This window comes from Phoxinus phoxinus, assembly GCF_949152265.1.
Source record: "Phoxinus phoxinus genome assembly, chromosome: 4".
NCBI lineage: Eukaryota > Metazoa > Chordata > Actinopteri > Cypriniformes > Leuciscidae > Phoxinus > Phoxinus phoxinus.
In genome coordinates, this window is record NC_136879.1 from 17,375,242 (window position 1) to 17,402,148 (window position 26,907).

General features: G+C 40.6%; 1 protein-coding gene across 3 annotated transcripts in view; it reads right to left on the minus strand.

Moving 5' to 3' along the window:
- fndc3a (fibronectin type III domain containing 3A) overlaps window positions 1-26,907 on the minus strand; it is a 94,914-nt gene that overhangs the window by 59,497 nt on the left and 8,510 nt on the right. For 2 of the 3 annotated variants that reach the window (XM_079610926.1, XM_079610925.1), the window contains exons 2-3: window positions 17,949-18,111; window positions 1,297-1,372 (exon numbers count right to left, since the gene is read on the minus strand). In XM_079610926.1, coding sequence (XP_079467052.1) covers window positions 1,297-1,372; window positions 17,949-18,071 — 199 coding nt within the window. In that variant the 5' untranslated portion in view covers window positions 18,072-18,111. Of the gene's footprint in view, window positions 1-1,296; window positions 1,373-4,986; window positions 5,231-17,948; window positions 18,112-26,907 lie in introns of those variants that run through there. The other variant, XM_079610927.1, reaches the window with a different exon arrangement.

Below are 26,907 nucleotides of genomic sequence, written 5' to 3' on the forward strand. Positions count from 1 at the left end.
CCATATTGAAATTTAATTAATCATGCAGACATGGCTTGATTGTTTTGCACCTTGTGGAGTGTACGCATACACTTAATTGCAATCCAACGGTATAGGGCAGTGCATCACGTTAGATTAGATTGATCATCCTTATTGCGTTGGTCTCGGTTACTCATGTTGCCTCAAATCAAACTCTCGTCTCTCACTGAAAATTAATGACGTCTAGACAGAGATAGAAACTCGGACTCGATTCGCCCTTAAGTCGACTTGGACTCGTGAACAAGAGACTTGACTTAAAGACAGAGACTTGTGAAAAACGAGTCATTTTGGTTCAGCATTTCTGATTATATTCTCTCTTTAGTACCCCACATGACAGCTTGAAACAACATTTTACTTTTCATTCTTAACTCATTCATAACTGAAAATATAAAATTGGGCTGCAGCATACACACCAACCAAGCCAGCATTATTTTATAAAAGCGCGACGCATCTTAAGGCACACGTAGCCTATTCATCACCCATTGGAAAAGTGGTTACATAAATGAACAACAACAAACAGTAACAATATAGCCAAGTCTTACCGTGAGATAATGTTCGTGACATTTCATTTGAAAAGCAATCAATTAATCCAAAGGGGAGCTGCGGTGTTGTTGTCAAGAGGTTTGCTTGCCGTCTATTTTCAAGAAGTATACATTTCCATGTCCTTTTCATATTAAACACTGTTCATTACAACTATTAATTAATTAGCAGGAAGAACTATTGCTAAAAATAGAACAAAAGCTTGAGACTTGGACCTCAAAGACTTGAGATGGTCAAAAACTTGAGACTTGACTTGGCCTTTAGGGACTTGTGAACATGTCTGCTTCTAGATGCTCCAAATCGCTCGCAGGGTCGTAAACAGGGACCTAATAAAGTCTTTTTTATAAGGGCATATCTGGTTTCACTCTATTGAGATTGAAAAATGTAGTAGTTGCATTCCGTGTAAATCTAAACACTAGATTAAAAGGGTAAATTACAGCATAGTTTAAACTTTAGAGGGGCCATTTGGGGACACTGAGGATTTGTTTTATTTACGACTGAAAGAAAAAAATAGTACCCTCAATTATCTGGGAACAAGGACACTCAAATCTCTCCAATCAATTAGGAGAACTTACAGATACTGCAATCAATTACAAAGGAAGTGCCAGAGTGGTAATTACAATCGTCTGAACTTGTGATCTGGCTAAATGAAATGCCACCTGTTCGTAGACTAACGTAACTGTGGCTTAAACTACACAGAAATACTACTCAACACAAGAGGAACTTCTTGAATCTTACCTGTGATACACTGAAACTGACCATCATCTCGCTGGATGGTGAAGGCCTCTCCTGGGTTTACCTGCACCAAGATTACCTGAAGGAGGCAAGAAAGATACGGTTAGAGGAAGCCAGCCTATTCGGACCACTTCAAAGCTCAGTACTTGGCTAAATACGTTCCCTTATTCCGTAAAATTACATAAGCTGATTGGATGATAGATAACACCGCGCTGAATACACAAAGATACACCGTATCGATTTGAATGGCCCAACCTGTGAGGGTTATTCCATGAATAAAATCTAAAAAGGCTGAACTTCCTGCTGCCCTCATCTTGACCTCATCTAACGCCAGCACAGACATACACATGGCTCAGTTTTATTCTAGGCTAATATATCTAGCATAAAAGTGGCCATCATTCAGCCAGGCGAAAACAAGCTTTTACTACCATCATTTTCTTGTGTGGCTATACATGCATAACTGACACGCAAATAGATGAAAATGCATCTGAGTGCAGCGGAGAGTGGAAACACTGTTTACTGACATGACGAAAAGGCTCTGATTCCCAGAAAAAGGAGAGGAAAAACAGGAATATATATATATATTTGTTAACTCCTCTAGTTTTACGATCAATGACTGCGGTAATCTGAATCGTGAAACAGCACAACCAATTTTATTCAAAGTTTTGTGTAATTTTTTTACCCATTTCACACTCTTCCATAACATTCTAGACAATTATTGACAATAAAATAATAAAAATAGCCAAATAAGACAGCGAGAAGAGTAATATAGGGACCAAAACACAACATGTTGATGGGCTCTTTGTACATTAAAAAATAAAAAATATATTATAACCTCCATAAACATACCAAAAACATTAAAGCCACATGCCGGCAACCACTCAATACACCTTAAGGTGAATCTGGTGTAACAATACACCGTTATTTCACAATAAAAATGCGACGATTTGAATCATTGATGTAAAGTAAACGATATCCGCGGTAGAGTTAGTTTTATCCGAGGCTCAGCTTACTGCATTTATAAAGTATAATTCACCCAGAAAATTTAAATTTTGTCGTCGTGTACTCGCCCTTAATTCGTTTCAAATCAATACGATTTTCATTCAACTTAGAAAACACAAATTAAGACATTTTTATGCATCCCGAGAGCTTCAGTGCCTCCATTTAAAGTCCAAAGTCCATTCCTCTAAAACTTACAGATCCAAAATGAAAATGTCAAAGGCATCGTGAAAATAATCAGTAGAGTAACCTAATTCAAATCTTCTAAAGAGACATGATTCTTTATATGATGAACAGATTTACAAAATGACGCATGTAGTAAACACAAACTTTCACATACTTGTGTGATGCGCGAAACGCTGTGAAACAATTAATCGCGATTAATTTAATCCAAAATAAAAGTTTGTGTTTACATAATATGCGTGTACGGTGTATAATTATTTCGTATAAATACACACACATGCATGTATATATTTAAGAAATATGTGTTATTTATAGATAAAATATTTATATTTATAATATAAATTATAAATACATACATACACATACATGCAAATATTTATTAAATATATACATGTGTGATTATTTATTGTTATTATGAATAATCTAAATTATTATTAAATAAATAAAGTAATTATTTTTATTTTGGCTTAATATATCGGGATAGTATCATATCGTGAGTTAGTATCACAATTTGTATCGAATCGTGACGTGTATCGTTACATCGTTAAATTGTTTATTCAAAGCAATTCAATAACAGGAGTGTCTTTTTTCGTTAAAAAAGCCCCACAAAGTCCCGAGACACGTTTTTTAAAATCAAAGATGTCCATCTAGAACTCGTTTACAAAAAAACAATGGAAAAGCAGCACAGAAAATGCGATCTGTGTGAACGGCTTGGTTACGGCTTTGACACATTAAGCTTCTCCATTTTTGCAATGTTTTGAATGAACGACGCAGCAGTGCCACATCTAGAGGCTTCAACTGGAAGGCTAACAAAAACGCAACAATAACTCTTACATCACCATCGCATCTCGTGTGCCACTAATAAGGCTGCCTTCACACACCAAAAATTGAATGCGCCGTTTTTTTGTTTTTTCTTTGTCAACAAATGTTCTACATTTTAATTTCATTTGATAGCCCTAGTGAATAACACTGACAAAGTCTTCTCTCTTATTATTAGTCACTCCCGAAAGAGCCTTAAAGATCAAACTCAAAGCTGGACATGTCCACATCTGGTCAGCAGAGGTTGCTGTTGTTCGTGTCACCAGAAGTCCCCCGCTCTCACTGAAAACCAATGATATTAGTGTCGCTGGAAGTCGCTGCATAGGTGGACGGGGTTTTAGCGATTAGAAGACAACCTCCTGGCAAACACTCCAACAACATGGCAGTGAGTTCTGGGCAAGCACATTTCCTTCAGAAAAGTGCAAATTCAGTCAATAATGAGCTCCAAATATGTGCTCTAAATTGCTCCTTGGTAATGTGTCTGCCAAGTAATTAAACGTGAAAGCAACCAAACCAAGTTTCCACAAATGTATAACTCAGTCTAATAATAATAATTCTGTAAATGATAGCCCACTACAATACCACATAACAAAGAAGGGCAAGGCAGGACTCCACCGCTCAATAGACCTGGTGCAAATCGACACGTTAGATCACTCAAGGATGAATGATGATAAAGTGGAGAGGACAACATCACTGGCTGTGACGTCCAAACCCACGTCACTCGCATGGGTCTGAAACGAGATGGAGAGGTTGGTTCAGCGCTCATCAGAGTACCACTTGTTCCAAGAAAATCGCTCTGAGTCAGTCTTCCATTGAGCTTTTTTTTTTTTTTAAGGCACTATTGATGACACATCTGTCTCGGAGACGAGCAGGAGCACTGATCTATTTCAGTTGAGCAGGGGTCCTGATCTGAAAGCCTCCAGCAGGAAGTCATTTGACTGGCTGATTTGAAAACATATGCCACCTAGTTCAGCTCTCTGCAGTCCTTCACTAAAAGGCTCAATGTTTATGCCTTCCTCATGAGAGGATGTGGAACGGGTCGAGTCACATCAAAAGGTGCGGGTGAACCGCGATAAATGTCACGCCGTGACCGAGAAACGCATTTTGCTATCAGTCAACAGGTAACACAAACACAAGGAGAGTTCAGAATCATAAAAATGTCATTAAGACATTCGAAAACTGTCAACACAACAATGTTCTTTTAGATAATAACACACTTTGAAAAAATAGACTGGCATACAGATTATTAAAGAGTTTGAGCATTTTGTTTCTCCAGCATCAGTTTTTTTAAGCATGCGTACGTGTTCTCAAAAGAGTTGAACTCTGGAGCAAAGACATTGCAAATAATAACGCGTCATGCCAAGAACAACAGGAACATGTGGCTCTCGCCTCAGCTGAGGGTTAAGAACTGACAGTCCTTCCGGAGGTAGAAAAAAGAAAAAAAGAAAGAAAAAAAAACACTGAAGGAAAGGACCAGCTTTTGTTCATCTCATTCTCATCTAAAAGCCAACAGCATCATCAAGAATGACGGTTGGGGGGAAAGTCTACAAGAAGAAAATATTTATCTACTTAATATATTCAAACACAAATGAATTTCAGTCTCATAGCCTAACCTAAAAATAAGCACGGCGGTGTCCCTAACGGTGTGCGTTTCAAAGAAAATAAATGTGTCAGCGCAGGCGATTTATTTACCTCAGACTTGGGCTGGAAGTCACAATTATAGCGCCTGAACTCCCACGGCTTGGGGCTCCAACTGCGGGTCTCCCCTAACACAGCCATCCTCTGTACTTCCGTCTCACTCTCTGTTCCCATTCATAAGTGCCACCGAGACACACCAGCTATCCCTCGACTGCTGCACACACACACACACACACACAGGAGCGTGTTCTCGATCGACCACATGCGCAGCAGAGAGGAGCGATGCATGAGCAACAGCACACGCAATGATGGGGGTGGCTGAGGGAGGTCTTATTGAATTAGGTTCAAGCAGCTACATGCTGTTGCGTTCACGTGTGTATGTGAGCCCGAGCTCGCAATTACTCCTCCTTGCTCACTCCTTTGTTCTGCAACACAGCTGTTTATCCTTCTCCCCCCCCCCCCCCACTCCCCGTTACAAGTCTCATATACTGCATTATTGACACATTCTCCAGGTCTCTTTCCTTTGCCAACGTGCAGTTTTAGACAAAGCAACGTATGTTATGTGAGAAAAGACTAAATCTTCACTTACTGTAGCCCGCATCTCCCTCTCATCAAACCACAGCTGCTTCAACAGGCTGGCCGATATTTTAAGGTCTCTGGTACCCTCCCGGGGGTCCGAGCCACCCTTCTCTGGCTTCACCCGGTGCTCATGAGACTGGAAGGGCTGCGCGGTGTGTTCGACACATGGGGGCCTGCGTGAACTCTTCACCCTCTTAAGCAAAGCGAGAGGAAGGGATACAAGTCTCGCCTAAGTGCGCTAGCTGGAAGCCGTTCACAAGATAACAGGAGCGAAGCCCATGTTTGCGCTCTCCCTTTCTCTTTTTTTTTTAATCTCTCCTCCTCTCTCTGCGGTAGATGGATGACTCTCCCTCTTCTCTCTCTTTCTGGCTCCAACTCTGCCTCGCCACCACCGCCAGTCTCCACGGCAACCCCTTCAACAAATAAGCCCTGGCGATGTCCGCAGCGCGCCACCAATGAGGAGGACAGCTAATCGCCTGTGTTAGGCTCGCGAGGGGAGGAGGACCACGGAAAGGAGCGAGGGAGGAAGGCCACGGGCGAGTGGATACAATAGCTCTTTCCACCGAGGGTTTGTAATTCTCACCTTTCCCTCTGTGCCTTACCGGCATTGACTCGTGACTGTTCTTTGGTGTGTGTGTGTGTGTGAAAGCGAGTGAATATGGATGTCGTCCAGACTTTACAACCCACCTTCAGGTAGTGCCAAGTACTGGACTGGCATGGATCCAGCAATTAAAAACAAGGATGGGGGGTCTTCAAGTTATCCTTGACTTCTTTGTTCTGCGTTTTGCTTTGGTGACAATAGTGAGGGCGCACCGAGCGCTCATTCACAGACAGTCACTCACGCATGTCCTCCCTCCTCCTCCTATTCGTCTTCTTTCTAGTCTCCATTCACTGAGCGACGCTACTTCTATTAATACCATGATCGATGTGCACGGATATGAAGTTCAGGTAGTGTAACAGCTTCTCTCGCACCTCAGCCCTCACCTCTATTACACCAGTGTGTTTTGGTCCTCTTGCTGCAATAGACAGCATGGAAGAGGGGTGTGAAAAGCAGATGCATGAATAGAAATGACACCCATGGATAATATGAACCTACCTGGTTTTCTTTGAAAATTATCAATTAAGCCCGTCCTTGATGATACTCGACACAGATGGAAAGAGAAAAGAAGACTCAAGTTTCTTTGACATTTCTCAGACTACAGAAAAACTTCCTCTTAAGATGGGAATGCCCGAAGGCAGAATGTTCTCATATACTTTACCGGTGTGTTACGGTCAAATCAAACCAGACTAATCAAACAAGACATTTGTTTTCTTTAAAGACGCAAGAAAGAGTACATTGGTTGGTTGTCTGAACGACTAGTTGGTTAAGGTTACCATTTAAAATTAAACCGGTTTAGTGTCAAGTTTGGCAGACTCCGGTCAGACATGTGACGTCCCTTCGATTGGGTAACTGACAAATATCCAACAAATAAATATGCCTTGTAACCAGGATGGGGAAAAGGTAAATGGGTTCATTCTTACCAGAATCAGTATTATAACGTTTCTGTTCATGCGTTCTTTCTGTAATATTAAGGTTACGAAAATGGTTTGATTAGAAAAAGAAAAAAAAATACAGGTTAGTAATGTAATTTTTCTAAACTTATAAGTATAGCATTTTATTTTCTCAAAAAAATATAAAGAGGGTCTTAGTCTGGTATTTGCGGTCTAGTAATATCCAACACAGCATCATATTTTATAACATAAGAATTTGGCCAAATGTATTAAACCACAGGAAAATCTGCCAGTTAAATGGTTTAAAGTAATTTTTCAAGATATTTTAAAAGGTTTGCTGCATGGTTAAAAAAAAAAAAAAAAATGTTTGGCTATTTGCGCATGTAAAACTAAACCCTTGGAAAACCCTTTTTTTTATGGGTCAGACATCCATTCTAATTTAATTTCACAATCTTGTCGGTTAACAGTTAATGGTCGGTTAACAAGCGTCGATTGTCGGTCAGGAAAAGAAAACATCCCTCGGTTCTACACTATCCTGCTATTTTAAAACGTACACTAAGCTGCATATTCCCTGCCATTCTTTTTCACGTAAATGTAATGCTTTAACAGTTAATGACGTATCCCTATTCCTATCACACAGATCCGGTTAAAAGTTCCAAAGGTACACTCAGAATTTGGAAAACATCCTTTTTCTTTTCATGCTCCCTGGGCTTGGAACGGCCTGAAAAAAATGTAGCTAAACTAGATATGCTGCCATCTCTGAATCTCTTTTGCGAAATGTTTTAAAGGTGTCTTGCAAGTGCTTTTCTTGATTTTACTTGTATTAATCGTTTTGTTTGAGCATTGTTTTTTTTTTGTGGCCATCTCTGTGTGAAATTCTTTGTGCTGCCGTCTTGACCAGGTCTCCCTGGAAGAACAGATTGGGATATCTCAATGGGATTTTCCTGGTTAAATAAAGGATAAATAAATAAATAGCCATGGAAAACCTCTAATGGCAGCACATTGCCATTGCAACTAACCCATTTAGAGTGAAATGCCCACACTCAGTTGTCAAGTCATGTTGGACACGTCAATGTCACATTTGCGGAGGCCGTACTATTTTAATTCATGATTGGTTGACTACCTAATAAAAATAACAAACAGAACGATAAAATAACGTTATTAATCGGTTAATGGCAATTTCAGAACCATTAAACAATTTTGTTTTTGTTTCCGTTCCTTGAACGGGTTCAGAGCCTAGCTAATAACTAAGCTTAAAAGCAATCACAGTCCTCACAATAAAACCTACAGACTACACAATAGCCGTATTTCCATTACCCTTCAAATTGCGCAAATTAAAAATATGCGTATATATAAAAATACGCATTATATTTTTAATATTGCGCAAATTAAAACCACATTCATTTAGCAAAAACTTGCTCACATGAGGTGGTTTTTCAGGCAATTAGAAAAGATTTATTTTTCCTAAAACAAAAAACGGCAATGGAAACCGTTTTTGCGCATTTACAGGTCACCTGGCGTAGATGGCATGGTATGTTTGGACAGAAGACAAGACATAGTTCTTCATTAAACTCATAAAACACAAAAGTATTACGGGAATACTGGATTCTAAACAACAAAGAAAATCCACAATTAAAAAAAAAGAAGAAAGCAGATAGGAGGGAGAAACACTTCATATGTGAAGTGTAAAGGGATTTCATTGGATAACACGCCTACGTCTCCTTCGATTAAAAATAATGGCTTGTGAGGTGGCTGGGATATACGTAAACCTACATCCATTGCTAGATTTTTGGAAGGACTTATCGTGAGAGGAAAAAAGGATGTTTTAGTCGCATCATATCGGTTAATGGAAACGCTGTCATTTCCCAATCGTTTTTTATCGACATTTAGAAAATATCCCTAAAGTTTTGGGCAAATCTTTAATGGAAACGCAGCTAATGACAAAAACAAAGCTCAGTGAAGACGATTTGATGCTCATCAGTAATTGTCTTTGAATAGATTGTTGATAACGGTGAATTTACTGTAATGCTATGGGGTCACGACGATGCTGCCAATTGCATTGTAAAGTTGTCATGTCATGATGCACGGTTGCTTCCACAGTCAGCTTGGTGAAAGTCCACAGTCCACACCTAAACGAACCTACATTAAAATATTAAACTATATAAATCATCCTGAATTTTCCAAATACAGCTCTATGAGGTGTTCATCTACTTATTTTGTCTCATATACATATTTAAGCAAACTGGCAGCCAATTTCTTTAATATGTTCAGACTGTAAATTGAGGCAGTAAAATTTCAGAGATAAGAGATGTAGTATCCAGGTGGTTGAGTGACAATGATTTGTACGAGCAAAGATTAGAGATGGGAACATTGTTGCTCTAATGCGTCACGGCCAGGCTGAACTTGCCGGGTATAGGCACAAGGCCATCAGGAGGGGGGGGGGGGGGAAGCGAGAGTGATTAGCAAACACAGCTACAGTGGTTAGCGCTGGCTTTATTACCCTGGAGATGGGCCAGTGGTGCCGTTGCGTTCACGGCTGTTAGCAACTGACGTCTGTGCTTCTCCGATGAGTCAGGGCTCAGGTTCCTCACTATTTGTTCCTCTTTAATTGTTTACCGTGTGACAACGTGGCACTGCAGCTGGGCTGACACGAAACAGAAATATGTGACATCGAAGAGGAGCCTCTGGATGACGATGCCATGCAGAAATAAGCAACATAGGCTCACATAGTCTCAAAGTAAATGACTTCATGGCAGAGGCATAATCTCAAACCTCTTTTTCCAGTGGTTTCCAACTTCTACAGGGTTTAGATGGCACAGAATATATCTAAATAATCTGAAACTGCTGTGTTTCCTCTGTTCTTAGCATTAGTGCAACTGCAGCTAATGCCAAGCTAACTGAATTGTGTCAAAAACAGACACACATAGGCCTCTGGCACTTTGCGTTACTGTTGCAAAGCAAAAGACCACAGCAAGCTCTGGCAGAAGAGCTTTACAGTGAGACTGTGGGAAGTATTGATTCACCAAGCAAAGAGCCTCAAGGCATCGTGCCTTTGGTAAGAGTGGGTGATGCTGTTGTTGGTCCAATAAGGGTTTTTGCAATAGTGGTCATTTCTTCCTCCTCCTCCTCCCTTGACTTGCTCACTTCAAGCCTGATGTGCCACGCAGAGGCTACCGCTAAATATTTTTAGCTTAAGGGTTGGTATAATGCCCTTTTCACAAGATGTAAAATACATCTCTGATGTCCCCAGAGTGTGTATGAGAAGTTTTAGCTCAAAATACCCCACAGATATTTTCATATAGTATGATAAAATTGTCACTTTTTGAGGGTTAGCAAAAACGCCTCGTTTTGCGTCCGTCCCTTTAAATGCAAATGAGCTGCTGCTCCCGGCACAGAGGGCGGAGCTTCAAGAGCTTGTGTGTTAGCAGCTTAGATTACCTCACACACACATGCACTGAAAATTTCAAAAACTTTTAGCCTTTTATGTTCAAACCGGAGTCAGAAATGTAGATACTCAAGAAGAAGTGACGACTTGTAGACAACATTTCTGAATGGTTAGTTGGTGAATTTATGTGGCTTGTGTAGTTATCGTCTAGTCATTGATTAGCATATTCTGTCATGATAATCGTGTTCAGGGGGCGGGGTTTATGTAAATTTTAGGGTTGGTGATGTCACTAACCCGGGATGAATGTCGTGTAGTTCCTACCAGCTGTTTGTTGTAGTCCTTAAAAAACAATTTCTTTAAAAGCAAATATCTTCCTTTACTTTGAACTTCGTAAATTTGCTGATGTTGTTTTGATGCAGCAACATTACACACTAACTAAAGTTAGAAAAGTGAAATCATAATCAACCACTCTTTAAATAAAGGTGTTAGGGAGGGAAGTGATGGTTAAGTCATTGTTCAGTGCATTTGAAGTGTAAATACAAGTGGTTATCTATAGGAAAAGCTATTTGAAGAGACCGCTTCATAATAAAACAGTAAATAAAGGTTTGGATAAAGGTGTCAGCTAAATGAATAAATGTAATAAAAGAACAATAAAGCACTTTTGAGTAGCAAAATAAAAATGCAAAACTGTGACAAGATACTGATCTTTGACAGTCCACCTGAGGCGCATACAATGTGTGCAAAGTGCGACCTTAACCTGTGACGAATCAAATATGCGCCCCCAATCCAAAGCCTGCTAACATCAAAGCTGGACTGATATCTGCAATTTGTATTCCATGACAAACACTGCAGGTGAACCTAAACTATAGGTGAATGGGAGAGAACCAGCATTGTAGGGAGCCATTGTGTGAAAGCAACCTCACCCTTTTTCCATGATGGTGCTGACAAGAGTGAGAATTCAGCTCCACAACAGGGAATGGGAAACGGTTACTTGAGATGACTGTCAGCTCTACAAAGAATTGTCCATTTTCTCTCCTATTAGGTGATAAGTGAGACACCCACAAGAGAGAGAGGGAGAGAGACAAAGACTGAAACTCATTGCTATGGAAACATTGCTTAGTTCACCAGTGAGCACAGGGAGGAGTAACATGTGTGTGTGTGGGGGGGGGGGGACAAAGGGAAAGATTAATGTTTGGTTCAGCCATTTTATGGTTTCAGAGGGCACGGCTCGATGAATGCCCGTAATTCAGGCACTGCGTGGTATCACGGGGACGACACATGAATCCACCCCCGGCTCTGGCCTTAGGCCCAGCTGTGCGTCCCCTGTCCACCTCCTCACGTCAGGATGGCGTTAAGCAGAGCAGGAGGGTGAGGGGGTATTCACTTTCATTTCACCCAACTGACTCACTCGATAAAAGAGCCTCATTATCCACATCATGTGGGGGTAATTTCTTTGTGTGCTTAAAAGCCATTTAATGAAGCAGAGTAATGCATTCCTAAACAAAATGGAGTTCAGGATTGAGTAAAGCAAACTACCTCACGATAGGGATGTGCGCATCGACTAATTTGACAGTGGTTTAAACGGAAGTTTTTTAACCCACAAGTCGACTGTTCTAAAAGAAAGAACCCCTCTAAAGACGTATATATGATCCATTTGAAACACTTAAGCTATCAATCAAAGTCAAATCCCATAATAAATGCCACAGATTCTGATTTTGAAGCTTGGTTGTTGTTTTTTCGGAGCTGAAGTGAATACGCGATTTGCTTGCTTCGGCTAGCTTTGGCTCTAGTGGAATTATGCCAGTTTAACCCCATACATAAAACTTTTCAGTTTTATTTCTGATTCAAAATACTCCCGCATCTCGTTTGTCTTTTGAGCGGTCATTTCTGTGCTCTCCGTGACAGGAAGAAAACGCATGGGATTTGAGGAAAAATGATTAGGCCATACCTCTTAATGTATTATTTTCCCAAGTGTTTTATTTTAATGTGCTACTTAAATATAAATGTTACAAAGTTAAAGGCGCATGGAAGATGGGGGACTGGTAAACGGAGCTTCATAGCAGACTGCCTCCCATAGGGGCTGTTTACACCTGGCCACTTTACACCGGATAGCTATCCGATCGTGAAAAGACCAAGAGCAAATGCCCTCCGAAACGCATCTGAGACGAATTTAAATCCGATCGCTCAAACCACTTCAGGAGGTGGTCTGTGCCGCATTCCTGGAATCGTTTTGATAAATCAGACAGCTATCCGATCTGAGAAAACGCATAAAGTGGCCAGGTGTAAACCACCCCATACATTGACAAAACCAAGTGGCAACCTTCCGGTCTCTCTCTCTTGAATCCAACGCGGAAGTGACTTAAACTGCAATTAATCGAATGACTGCTATAGACAGGCTCCAAAAGAGAGACAATCCCATGTTTACGGCCTGGTAAAAAAAAGTGGTTTTGGTCTATATAGCTAATTGTGCCCTTCATGTCAACTGTTAGGGAGGTGAATTTGCATAATTAAAGGCGTGGCTAGTTAAGTGACATTACCGCTGATGTCACTACTACGTGCTGCCAAGATGGCAACGGCCAACTCCGCCCACTTTGGGCTTCAAAAATGCTCTTCAGAAACCAACAGGCGATGTCACGGACACTACGTCCACTTTTTTTTTAAACAGTCTATGGACAAAACGCAACGTAAACGCCCCAGGCCTGGTCTTTTCTCATCTTCCACTGTTGTCACTCCTCCTCTTATCCTTCGGAGCTCCTGGGACTTGCGCCACCGGCCTCACTCCGTTTCCACGGCTCGTGCCCTGCTCTTCACCGCTACATTAAAACCACAGTAATTTGAGCTATACAATCTAATGTATTTTTTCCCGTGTAATCGACTATTGTTTACAGTGTTTGACTAGTCTTGCACATCCCTACCTCACGATACCATACACATTGTGAAACAGCGATTTTGTAAGTGGATAGAGAATAAACCTGCTCAGAGTATTGGTGAGATATGCCGAAACTGAAGATTCAGTCGCTCTCTTCACGTCGTTTGTGTCCAGGATGGCGAATCATAAAAGCAGCTCTGACAGCAATGAGAAATGCTAGTTTCAGAGTTTTCTCCTTACTTAGACAACCAGTTGCTTTACTAATTGAACTGTATAGTAAATTATATGCACAGATGAATAAAATTCAGAACAAATGACATACATCAATATCCATTATATTGGAACAGCCCTAATTGCGTTTACAGACCAATAAAAGTAAACGAGAGAAAAGACTGGCTTTCGCTTCGACTTCCTGTTAACAGGAACGAGTGTATGAGACCAAAGGGAAAGTGAATCAAAAACATATCAGTGCTTTCTGGTCGATTTAGAGCCATTTATATGAGAGGCTTTTCGGCACAACTAAGATCACTCTGTTCTTATCCAGCACAGGCTTCCTGCAGAGTGGCCGTTTCTACTCTGCCTAGAGTTTTTGCTCTTAAGGTAAGCCCGGCTGCCCGTTGCGCACGTACAACCAGAGTGTTTGAAGTCCACATAAAAACCTGAAACGATCCAAGGCAGAGGGAGGAAAAGAGTAATAAATGAAAGCGTAAAAGGCCTCTTGCTGGGAGGAGGGAGGAAAGGGGGGTTCCACCAAATCTCTACAATGAAGAGAACAGCTGGGCACCTGGGCACCTATTAGTAAGTATTGATAAACAATGGCCTGATTCATCTTGTTCTGGCACAGACAACCAGGCAGGCAGGGAGTGGAGAGGAGAGACATAGGTGTAAGTAGGAAGGGGAAATGAATAGAAACTGTGAATCATTGTGCATGTATTTCCACTTTGCTTTCATGAGAGAGCAGCAGCGATGTTGCCACACTGACATTTCGCTTCCCTCAGAGCAACTGCGATGTCAAACACACAAGTAGAAGGGAGGAGGCAACACGGTTACTGAGTGAGAGTCCAGTGGGAAAGGTCAGGTCAGAGGTGCAAGTCATCATGGCACGTTGTCACTACGGTTTTTTCGCCAGGACATGTCACTCGGTCCAGGGTCACGGGGACTCAGGGTTCCTCCGGTTCTGCTGAAAACTCCTTCCCCAATCTCTCTTACACAAGCACACCTCCCTCGAAACACAGACCAGCTAACACCAGGAGTCGTTCGCTTTACCTTGAGCTCTCCCTGCTGCAAACATCAAACACACACCTGGAGAGGCGCCACGGTCGTGATTAGTTGTAGGAATAAAAGGCCACATATGAAGAGAAATGCCAAAGGCACAAACAAAGACGCTGGCGTGGTAATTATCACAGCGCTAGCCCTGGCATTTCACACTGGTGAAGACTCATTTGTATTCTTGCACTGCCGTAGAGGCTTGACATGAAACCCGTCATGCTATCTCTTGCATATGTGGATCTTGACAGGTGGCATCTACCTGTTCCCTAACGGAAGAAACCGTCTGCATCCTAATCTTGCTTTCCATTGCGTCTAGAACACCAAAAAAAAACTAAGGCATTAAAAATAAATATTCCATGCTCTACAGAAGCCATTTCTATCAATGACTCCAACCAATGGTTTTATGAACGAGGAGAGCAGGTGATAAAAATGAACGGGGATAAAAAGGGTCATAGGAATGGACGACTGGAGCAGGGGACGGTGTGTATGCATTTTCTGCCTCTTTAAGTGCTCAGTGGACCAAAGGGAAGATTGGGAAGGGCTTGTCAGGTGATCGCTGCAGGGAGTTGAAAGTCAACAGCACGCCATTAAAAACACGGCCTTGCCGGCCCTCGATAGACTTCCACTACGCGTGGTGGGTGAGTAAAACATCCTTAAACAACTTCCCACATTCTTCAGACTCGAGGATGAAAATCTTAAAGAGCCTGAAACAATGCTTAACACTTCTCTGAGTGCACTATAATTTGCCAAGCCACAAGTGTACATAAGAGTGCATTTACTCATTGCAATTTAGGGTAATTACCAATGAGATGGACTGAAAAATGCACTTCCTAAAAAAAAAACACCAAAATATGACGCATTGAAACAAGTTTCTCCTTCTTTGGAACAGCAGTCACGACCACTAAAGAGAAATCAGCCTGGCGTTGGCGAGAGTGACAGCAGTAGCACCAAGCCTTGTCACGGACACCGACTCCCTCGCCATGACAGCCCCAGGGGCCAGCGACGGATGGACAGCTCCTCGCCTTGGCCTTTACTCCCACTATCACACTTCTCCGTGCCGGGTCAGGGTCAGTGACGCAATGAATGCCCAGAGCCATTAGAGCTGATGCCGACACTTTTGAGAGTTACGCCACTCCTCGTCTATGATGGCGGACCGGTAACACTGTAAGCATGTTAACAACATCACAGGAACAATTGCTGTGCAGCAACCAAATTGTCATTGTGATGATTTTTAAGCAGCATCATTTATTTAATAACGCGCGGTCAATCGTTGTAAAACTTCACGGTTTTATGGACACCGCCATGTTTGATGCGGTCGCTATGGTTCATTAGAAAGCAGTTGTGACTTCAGCGGTTTGATCATACAGCTGAATGAACATATTCTACTTTAACCTCCTGAATGAACAAAGCATTTCAGGATTCACACTTGTAAGCAATTACTGCTGTAAATCCCCAAAAGCGACTGTGAACGCAGCCATATTAAAACACCTTTCCTAATTAGGCCTACACTGCATTAGCCTTGTCTTTTGTCCTAAATAGCATCATTAGGTAAAACCTCATACATAGATTAGTTACGGTTATTACTTTTTGGTAAATTAACCAAAGGATTAATCAACTGCTATTAATCGTTACATTATTCGATTAATCGAAAAAATAAATCGATAGATTAATCAAAAAAAAAAAAAGGATCCATAAAATTAGTTCCAGCACTAATTATGTATTTGCCCCTTGTTTTACACCACGTCCTTAGGCCACGAATATGAAATATTAAGGTATAGATGGCCAGAGATGCGATGATCAAGATGTACAGCTGATATCGATTACAGTTTCCATGTCACCTTAAATCGTCCATTATGGATTATTCAAGTTTTTTTTTAAGAGCTGAGCTGCTTGCATGTAATTGAAAAGAGCCACTATAAAACATGCAGTGCATCAGACTAAATTTAGACTAAATTCGATTTTACTTTAATGAATTGTGCCGCCCTATTTATTCATTAATGATTTAATTATCAGCTTTTCATCAACTCATGAATCTTCTGCAGTTCCCTCGTCGTTTGGGAAACCTGGTGTCACAGTTTTGTGTATTTGTTCATTGCGATTTTTATTATCAGTAGAAGTAGCTAACAATTTAGTACAATATTTATTATAGTAATTTAATTTTATTTATGAATTTATTATAAAAACAAAATATTGTGCATTTAATTTGTTTATTTACAGGTGAGACTCGAAAAATTGGTTCACTAATTTCAGTAATTCAACTTAAAAGGTGAAACTAATATATTATATAGACTCATTACATGCAAAGTGAGATATTTCAAGCCTTTATTATTTGTTTTGATGATTATGGCTTACAGCTTATGAAAACCTTTTCATAATATTCTAATTTTGAATTCGGGGTTTTCATAAGCTGTAAACCATAATCATCAAAATTATAACAAATAAAGGCTTGACATATCTCACTTTGCATGTAATGAGTCTATATAATATATTAGTTTCACCTTTTAAGTTGAATTACTGAAATAAGTGAACTTTTGCACGATATTCTAATTTTTCGAGTTTCACCTGTATAATAATACATTCTTTGTCTTTTCATTGTGTTGGATGTTGGTGATATATTACTTACTAGATGATAATCTTAGGTAATATTAGGAGCTATTGAGGAGAGCGCATGTAATATTAAGTAACAGTGATGACAGGAGACTTGAAAAAAGAAGTGCTATGCCGTTTGGTCGGAAGTTATTTAATAAATCTGTTTGAATTATACTCCACCTTGTAACCCGCTTTATTATTATTTGTCTCACGTCCGAGATGCTGTGGAAACCTAAAATAAGCTTTTCATTTTCGTCATCCCTCTTCCCCCTCTGAACTGCTCAGTCTGGTCTTGCCGATACTGCCCTGCGCTGTATTTATTTTGGATTATATTTATTTGGATAAATTACCTAACTATTGCAAAAGTAAGTCTAAAGCTTGTGTATTTTTCGCCATCACAGTGACAATAGAGTTGCAAAGTCAGAGTAACCGGTTTGTTTGTCATGACTCCATAATGCTCAGGGCACAAAGTACCAGCATGCCACTTTGCATGTTTTAAGATCCCTTAATACAAAATATAAGTGTTAGTATTGCTAAGAAATAAGGAAGAAAATATATACTTTATTGTAAAAACTGCTACATTTTAAAAAAATGACAAGATATAAAACAGAAATTTCATAAATATTGACATACATCAACTAAATCGCCCACTCGTTCTCATACGTCATCTTATCAACCGATAGACCTGGCTTAGCTTTCTCTCCTGGGTTCAGCAGAAGCACATAAGCGAGTCTGTCATGAGAAATTATTTCAGCCGAACTGCAGCCGTTTGTGGAGCAGAGAACTGCTTTTTCAAGGACTTGAGGGAGAAAAGCCGACGCCGACTCGTCCTACCTGTTGTGGTCCGTCTCCGTTGACGATGTTGGGCGGGTGTGGGGGGGGTGGCGGGGAGGTGAGCATCGGGATGTCTGGGCTGAGCAACTGGCCGGACTCCAGTGGGGAGGTGTGTTCAGCCATGACTCCCTCATCCACACTACAGGAGAGGCACTGCTTGCTCCTGAAACCACGAAGGATTCAGTCAATCACATGTACATATCAAATATTACAAATTATGAAACACTACATTTTTCACAAACTTGGAAATTTACGTATGAGATTTTAGCTAGATTTTGACAAGGCGTCACGGTCTATGTAAAGAACACATTTTGGCTTGTAAAACCTCAGCAGTTATTTCATTTGAAAACTGTAATACTGTGGGGGGAAAAAACTAATTTTAAATAACTGTTTTCAGTTTTAATATATTTTAAAATGTTATTTATTCCAGTAGTGAGTGAGTGAGTGAGCGATCGAGTGAGTGAGTGAGTGAGTGAGTGAGAGTGATCGAGTGAGTGAGTGAGTGAATGATCGAGTGAGTGAGTGAGTGAGTGAGTGAGTGATCGATCGAGTGAGTGATCGAGTGAGTGATCGAGTGAGTGATCGAGTGAGTGATCGAGTGATCGAGTGAGTGAGTGAGTGATCGAGTGATCGAGTGAGTGATCGAGTGAGTGATCGAGTGAGTGATCGAGTGAGTGATCGAGTGAGTGATCGATCGAGTGATCGATCGAGTGATCGATCGAGTGAGTGATCGAGTGATCGATCGAGTGAGTGAGTGATCGAGTGATCGATCGAGTGATCGAGTGATCGATCGAGTGAGTGAGTGATCGAGTGAGTGAGTGATCGAGTGAGTGATCGAGTGAGTGATCGAGTGAGTGATCGATCGAGTGAGTGATCGATCGAGTGAGTGAGTGATCGAGTGAGTGATCGAGTGATTGAGTGATCGAGTGAGTGAGTGAGTGATCGAGTGAGTGAGTGAGTGAGTGAGTGAGTGATCGATCGAGTGAGTGATCGAGTGAGTGATCGAGTGAGTGATCGAGTGATTGAGTGATCGAGTGAGTGAGTGAGTGATCGAGTGATCGAGTGAGTGATCGAGTGAGTGATCGAGTGAGTGATCGAGTGAGTGATCGAGTGAGTGATCGAGTGAGTGATCGAGTGAGTGATCGAGTGAGTGATCGAGTGAGTGATCGAGTGAGTGATCGATCGAGTGATCGATCGAGTGATCGATCGAGTGAGTGATCGAGTGATCGATCGAGTGAGTGATCGAGTGATCGATCGAGTGAGTGATCGAGTGATCGATCGAGTGAGTGAGTGATCGAGTGAGTGAGTGATCGAGTGAGTGATCGAGTGAGTGATCGAGTGAGTGATCGATCGAGTGAGTGATCGAGTGATCGAGTGAGTGATCGAGTGATCGAGTGAGTGATCGAGTGATCGAGTGAGTGATCGAGTGATTGAGTGATCGAGTGAGTGATCGAGTGAGTGATCGAGTGAGTGATCGAGTGAGTGATCGAGTGAGTGATCGAGTGAGTGATCGAGTGAGTGATCGATCGAGTGATCGATCGAGTGATCGATCGAGTGAGTGATCGAGTGATCGATCGAGTGAGTGATCGAGTGATCGATCGAGTGATCGAGTGATCGATCGAGTGAGTGAGTGATCGAGTGAGTGAGTGATCGAGTGAGTGATCGAGTGAGTGATCGAGTGAGTGATCGATCGAGTGAGTGATCGAGTGATCGAGTGAGTGATCGAGTGATCGAGTGAGTGATCGAGTGATCGAGTGAGTGATCGAGTGATTGAGTGATCGAGTGAGTGATCGATCGAGTGAGTGAGTGATCTAGTGATCGAGTGAGTGATCGAGTGAGTGATCGAGTGAGTGATCGAGTGAGTGATCGAGTGAGTGATCGAGTGAGTGATCGAGTGAGTGATCGAGTGAGTGATCGAGTGAGTGATCGAGTGAGTGATCGAGTGAGTGATCGAGTGAGTGATCGAGTGAGTGATCGAGTGAGTGATCGAGTGAGTGATCGAGTGAGTGATCGAGTGAGTGATCGAGTGAGTGATCGAGTGAGTGATCGAGTGAGTGATCGAGTGAGTGATCGAGTGAGTGATCGAGTGAGTGATCGAGTGAGTGATCGAGTGAGTGATCGAGTGAGTGATCGAGTGAGTGATCGAGTGAGTGATCGAGTGAGTGATCGAGTGAGTGATCGAGTGAGTGATCGAGTGAGTGATCGAGTGAGTGATCGAGTGAGTGATCGAGTGAGTGATCGAGTGAGTGATCGAGTGAGTGATCGAGTGAGTGATCGAGTGAGTGATCGAGTGAGTGATCGAGTGAGTGATCGAGTGATCGAGTGAGTGATCGAGTGAGTGATCGAGTGAGTGAGTGATCGAGTAAGTGATCGATCGAGTGAGTGATCGAGTGAGTGATCGATCGAGTGAGTGATCGATCGAGTGAGTGATCGAGTGAGTGATCGATCGAGTGAGTGATCGATCGAGTGAGTGATCGAGTGAGCGCATGTGTGTGTGTGTGTGTGCGCATGCGAGTGTGTGTGTGTGTGTGTGTGTGTGTGTGAGAGAGAGTGTGAGTGTTTGTGTCTGAGTGAACTTTTTATTATTATTTGATGAATAGAAAGTTTAAAAGAAAAGCACTTATTTGAAACTTTGTGTGTAACAAGGTAAATGTCTTTACTGTCACTATTGATCAATTTAATGCACTCTTGCTGAATAAAAAGATTTATTTTTTTGTTTCTTTCACACAAAAAATGACTGACCCCAAACTTTGGAACGGTAGTGCAAGTAACATTCCCTACTACAAAAAAAAAAATATATATAACACCATTTTTAAAAAAAAAAGTGTTATATAAAGTTTACAAACATGATCATCGCATTAGCATTTAAGAATCATTTATTCCAATGCTCATGAGGTCATTTTCAGCCTTACACCCAGAGTGGTACGGTCATCCTTTAGGCTTGACTTTTTAATTTCACTTTTGAGTTTAAACAATTCATAACTTTTGCGGGGGAAGTACAATACAAAAAAGTATTTCCATTGACGAATTTCTGCCCTTTAACTCGTATATCATTAGATGTAATAGTCGGGCAGTTCAGAAAACTGCAGTCTTGTCAGGGTCAGTCGTGGTTTCGAGCGTAGAGTGGGATGTCACTTGTTTCTTATTTTAGAATTGTGCGTAAGAGAAAATATGATCTATTTTAAGCTCCATTCATAGTGTCCAGGGACTCTTTGACCTGTCTGGGTGCCGTGCAGCAGAGGAATGAAAATGCGGCAATCGCTCCCCGCCACGTCTGCACACGCACACTCCAGAGCGAATTCAAATTGACTAATCAACTCATAGTTTGGAGTACAGCCCGGTGTGAAGCACGCGCACTCTCTCTCTCGCGCTCTCATGTATCAGACCTGCAATGAGTCACAAGCAGAAGGTAATAAGGAGGAAATGACATGTGTCCTTGAAGCTCATTAGTATCTAGCGCATGCGTTCTCACCGGCCGCAGCGATCAGCCTAATCCGTTAGCTAGTCCCCTACTTAAACCCGCACATAGGGGTGATGCTCAATAAGACGAATCCTGCGAAGACTTAACAAACCGCTTTTCAGCAGACACAGGCTTTAGGAAGACGGGCAAATGAAGCACCTGCGCCTGACAGCCTTACAGGTTTCATTTAGTCGCACCATGTTTGGTACTTCCCTTCCAAGTCAATACTTAAGGTATTGGAGTTATCACCCAACACCGTTTTTTGTATGAAATGAATAGACGTTAAAACATCAAAAGAGGTTTGCCATTATCAACCAGACTTCCAGTTCTTGACTGGCAGATGAACACGGATAGAAAGACTTCAATCGAAGGAGGGAGCAGAGGCATTTCTAGGGTGAAGAATATTATAGACATTAGGGGGGTGATCTCTTTTGACTTGGGTCAGTAATTAATCACCCACGACACTATAATAATTATGGAGCAACGTGCTAACAACTACTCAGAATACCTTAGCAAATGCATAGCAACTCTGGTGATCCCTGAAGTATTGTGGTGGACCGTTTTATACAGGCAATCAACACAAAAAATAAAATTGTATATATAAATATAATTTATTTATATTTATATTTATATATATATATATATATTTTTTTTTTCAGTATTATTATTTACATTTATTAGTAAAAAGTAGTATGTTTGCATTAAAAAATCTCTTTATTTGTGTTTATTCTGTTTTTTTATTGCTTATAAACGTAATCTTACCATTTATTTAAAAATATTATAATTTGAGCAATTTCTTTATTTATTTGTAAATAATTGTTAAATATAATATAATGTATATGTATTGCGTTAAATTATCATTTTAAAAATAATGTATTGTTTATATATTTTGTTTATATATACTCTCATGGTGTATATAAACAATGCGCTCACCAAGGCTGCATTTATTTGATCAAAGATACTGTAAAAACATTGTATATCTCACAATTCCAATTTATTTGTATATTTTAAAATGTAATTAATTCCTGCGATGCCTGATATGCTGCTCAAGAAACATTTCTTCTTATTATCAAGTGCTGCTTAATTTATTTGTGCAAAACTGCGATGCATTTTTTCAGAATTCTCTTACGAAGAGTTCAAAATAACAGCATTTATTTAAAACAGAAACATTTTGTAACATTATAAACGTCTTGGGAAATTTGATGCATCCTTGTTGAATAAAAGCTTTTTGTAAAGAAATTAATTTTTGACTATGGTATCAAAATTGGCATCAAGAAACTGCCATCGGTATTTGAGACCAGAGAAATTCTGCGATTGCTCCATCAACACTAGAACATAATGTTTGAAGCCTCACGGATTTAGCACTCCGGTAAATCCAGTGCACAACTGTTGAGTATCAAAGAAAACGAGAAACGTACTCGTTCTTTTCAGTTGTAAACCTCCTATTTTGAAACCGCAACAACACCATAATATGAGGGAGGCCACAGCGGGGGGGCAAGACGGCGGTAGCCAGCACTAACTCTCTCTCTGAGCACAACAGTCGAGTGCTTTCCGCGGTCTAATTCCTCTTCTCAGCAAGAGAGCGGATGACGGCAACAGTGGAGCGCGGCCTAAGGGTGCAAATCTGTTCTAGGAGGGGCAAGAGGTCAGACACTGGAGGTGATGGCTTCCTATTAGGAGGTGTAATGAGAAGATTGGAGGAGGGGGGTGGTGGCGAATGACGGCCCTTCACATTCACCGGAACTGTAATTGTTTCAAGTGATTACGTGGCGAACACCTCCAACCGCTTCTAAGAGCACAAAAAAAGGAGATCTCACTGTGAGTTGGTAGTACCTGAGAATGACAAACCGATGGCGTTTCGTCAGCAGGAAGTGCGGGGGAGGAGGGAATGACTTCAGAGATTAGACTGCATACACTCTTTCATTCGACTCACCATTACATACGAAAACCAATTTTCCTGCATAGTACGGTTTGTCATCCATGCCTACAGGGGAAACAGCTGGACATTTCTAGGGGAAATTAACAACGGCAAACAAGATTTCTATGCTTTCTGAAGAAACTTCAAAATAATTTCTCCAAAAACTTTCCACCTTGATGGTCTGAGTATCTGACCCAAATGTAAGATGTACAGGTGGAACTCGAAAACATTTTTAATATCGTGCAAAAGGTCATTTATTTCAGTAAGTTAACTTAAATATTATATAGACTCATTACATGCAAAGTGAGATATTTCAAGCCTTTATTTGTTAGAATTTGGATGATGGCTTACAGCTATGAAAACCTTTTCACAATTTGGGGTTTTCATAAGCTGTAAGCCATAATCATCAAAACAAATAACAAATAAAGGCTTGAAATATCTCACTTTGCATGTAATGAGTCTATATAATATTTAAGTTGAATTACTGAAATAAATTTACTTTCGCAAAATAGTCAAAAAAAATTGTATGCATTTTAATTCCATTTAAAATTGCAATCTATTTGGATTACACAGTTTTAACAAAAACTAATCAACTTAATGTGATGCATATTTGTCAGTGATCCATAAATGAGAGATTTTTGCACTCAAAAATATCATGATGTTGTTATTAATAGCGCTGTAACAAATCGTAGTTGATCCGTGCCGGCCAGGCACTACGGTTCGCCACGCGTGTTCTTCGTGGTTTCTAATTCTTGCCAATTTAAACATTCAAGCAATTTTAAACCATTCAAGCGCAAGAGGCAAAAGATAACTCACTTCGGTACTCGCACGCGGTTTTGAACTGATTCCTCTTTCGCGTCTACTTGCGCTTGAGCGGACACATATACACAAAATCTTCCTAAAATACCAGTTTCGGCAAGTATCCTCGTAAACTCAATCATTTATGTCTTCTTAAGTGAACTTAAACAGTTGAGAAACAAATCGGATGTGTATCATATTGGATCCGTGCATTCGGTCTTAAAGTGACAGCAGCCGTTTCCTGTGCGAGACGCGACTCGCGAGTGCAACAGTCAAACACGTCAATCTAGCGCATTTACATAGAAAAGCAAACGGAAAAGTAGCACAGTGTAGGGCTGCACAATTAATCCAATTTCGGATGCCACGATTACGTAATCGCTCAAAGCTGCGATAAAAAAAAAGTCCACTTACATTATTCTGCGTGCTTAAGAGGCGCTTAGAACATGTTACGTTGTTTGAGGCGAATCCCGACTACTTCAGAGAAACCAGCACAATAGCAACTACCAGTGACGTAAGTGTACGCTGATTGGACCAGCACCCACCATTTTAAAAAAGCAGTGTACACAGTAGTGGTGGGGGGGGGGGGAAATAGATTCTGTTCAATATCGCGATATTTTGCAAAATAGTCAATTGACCGTTCGCAAAGACCCGGCCCCCTTAGTTACTGTCGCTATGTCCGACCAGCTACGCCAAATCCTCCCATGTTAATCTACTAACTATTCTGACTGCTTTGTCGGACAAAATGGCGGATGGCGAAGTATGATTGGTCAGATCACCTGTCAATCAAGCTCCCTGCGAAGGGTCAATTATATATTTAATTATAAAATTATCTGTTTTACTTCGGGTTTTCTCCATTGGTTTTCTCAGAGTTTACTCTGATAATTTACATTTGTGTATTACATCCACAAGGTGGCGCTTGTTGCGGTGCTTTGTTGTCGTGCATTCAACAGCAAATTCAAATGAAAATGGCTTCACCATCACAACCGGTTGTACACGACGCGCCATCTTTCAAATCGAAAAGTGTGGGTATTTGGCAGCCAACAGGACTGGACTCTAGCAGTACACATTTTTGTTTATTTTTCTCAATTTGATTGAAGCTCCAAGTTAGTATTATTTATATGATTATTATGTTACTCTATTATGTCTGCTCTATGTTACTCTAATGTCGCAATATATCGCAGAATCAAAACACTTGCTGTATCGCAATATGTTAAGAATCGCAATATTGAATCGTGGCCCAAATATCGCAATACTATCGAATCGGCAAATTTTTTTCTCCAATTCCCACCCCTACACAGCCTATATATTTACTCCACAAACTAACCCTACGAACCGGAAAAAACGTTGATAGATGGACCTCTCAACCTTTACGCCAAGGAGAAAATCCAACGCAACTTTGATTATGTATTTCTGCTCAGCTAGCGACATTGGGCATCAACCACACGGCTAATACTTTTCCATATACGGTCTACTTTGTGTAACAGATCGATTTAATAGCGTATTAGACAGGACAGTTAAACTAATGAAGAATGGGATTTTTACCATTATAGGGTGGTTGTGTACACACTGCCGACACACATTTATGTTTATACACCATGTAAAAGCTTTAAATAACTTTAACTCAAATATGACATCCAAGTAAAAAGTAAAAAAAATTGGGTTTACAACGGTAAGGCCCAGAGGGGAAAAACCAATTTGGTGTGTGAGAGAACGAGGAATTTCCCAAGTTTCTGTGGCCTTTCTTAATTTTGCTTTGAACGAGAGTTGACATTTCCTAGTAAGGGATAAAAAAAAAATACCTGCTAAGAATGCCATCATTAGAATTTTCTTTATTAAATGCTGCAAAAAAAACCCAGAAAAAATGCAATCTACAGAGAAACTGAAGGTTATGGCACGCAATACGTTATCATCATCAGCACTGCGATGCATCTTAATTTCTGCACTGAACAGTGCGTTTACACGCATGATATTAGGATGATTAAGCTTAAAGTGGAAATGAGCAAGGTCATGTGATCACTTTAAAGGGACATCATGTACTCATCCTCATGTCATTCCAAAACTGCATGACTGACTTTCTTCTGTGGAACATGAAAGATGATATTTGGAGAAAGGCATCAGTGTCTTTTCATTGGGGACCAAAGTTGTTTGGTTCTTAATAAATAATGACAATTTTAATTTAGGGGTGAAGAACTATCCCTTTAAACTGTGCTTTTTGAAAGGGAAGATTTTAATGAGTGACGCAACTTTTTTTTGCGTGGCTTTTTTCTAACAGCTTATTCAAATTCATGTTTCTGATGTCAAGAGCAACATTTTCTTTCACTGTTTGTTTACCGAGTTCTCAGTGAAACCTTGATACAGGATTTTATATTGAACTGAACCGCTGTAACTCAGGAACTGACAATGACTGGCATGTCAAAATAAGTCATTCACTTCTTTGTTTTACTAATGAATGTGTATTTGCCTTGATTAATAGAACCAGGGGACATTTTAACGGATTATTTTGATATATTTTGACATGTCTTTTATTCCTGTGATTAGAGCTGAATTTTCAGCATCATATTATTCAGAAATCATTCGAATATGCTGATTTACAGCTCAAGAAAAAAAAGTATTCTTAGTGCCAATGTTGAATACAGTCGTGCTTGAAAGAAATCTTACTGACCGCAAACTTTTAAACGGTACTGTATGTTACATTTCATTTGTAGTCACAACAGCAAAGACTACAGAAATGTCAGTACAAACTGAAAGTTGAAGCTGGATATTGTTGATGGAAGAAAGAACAG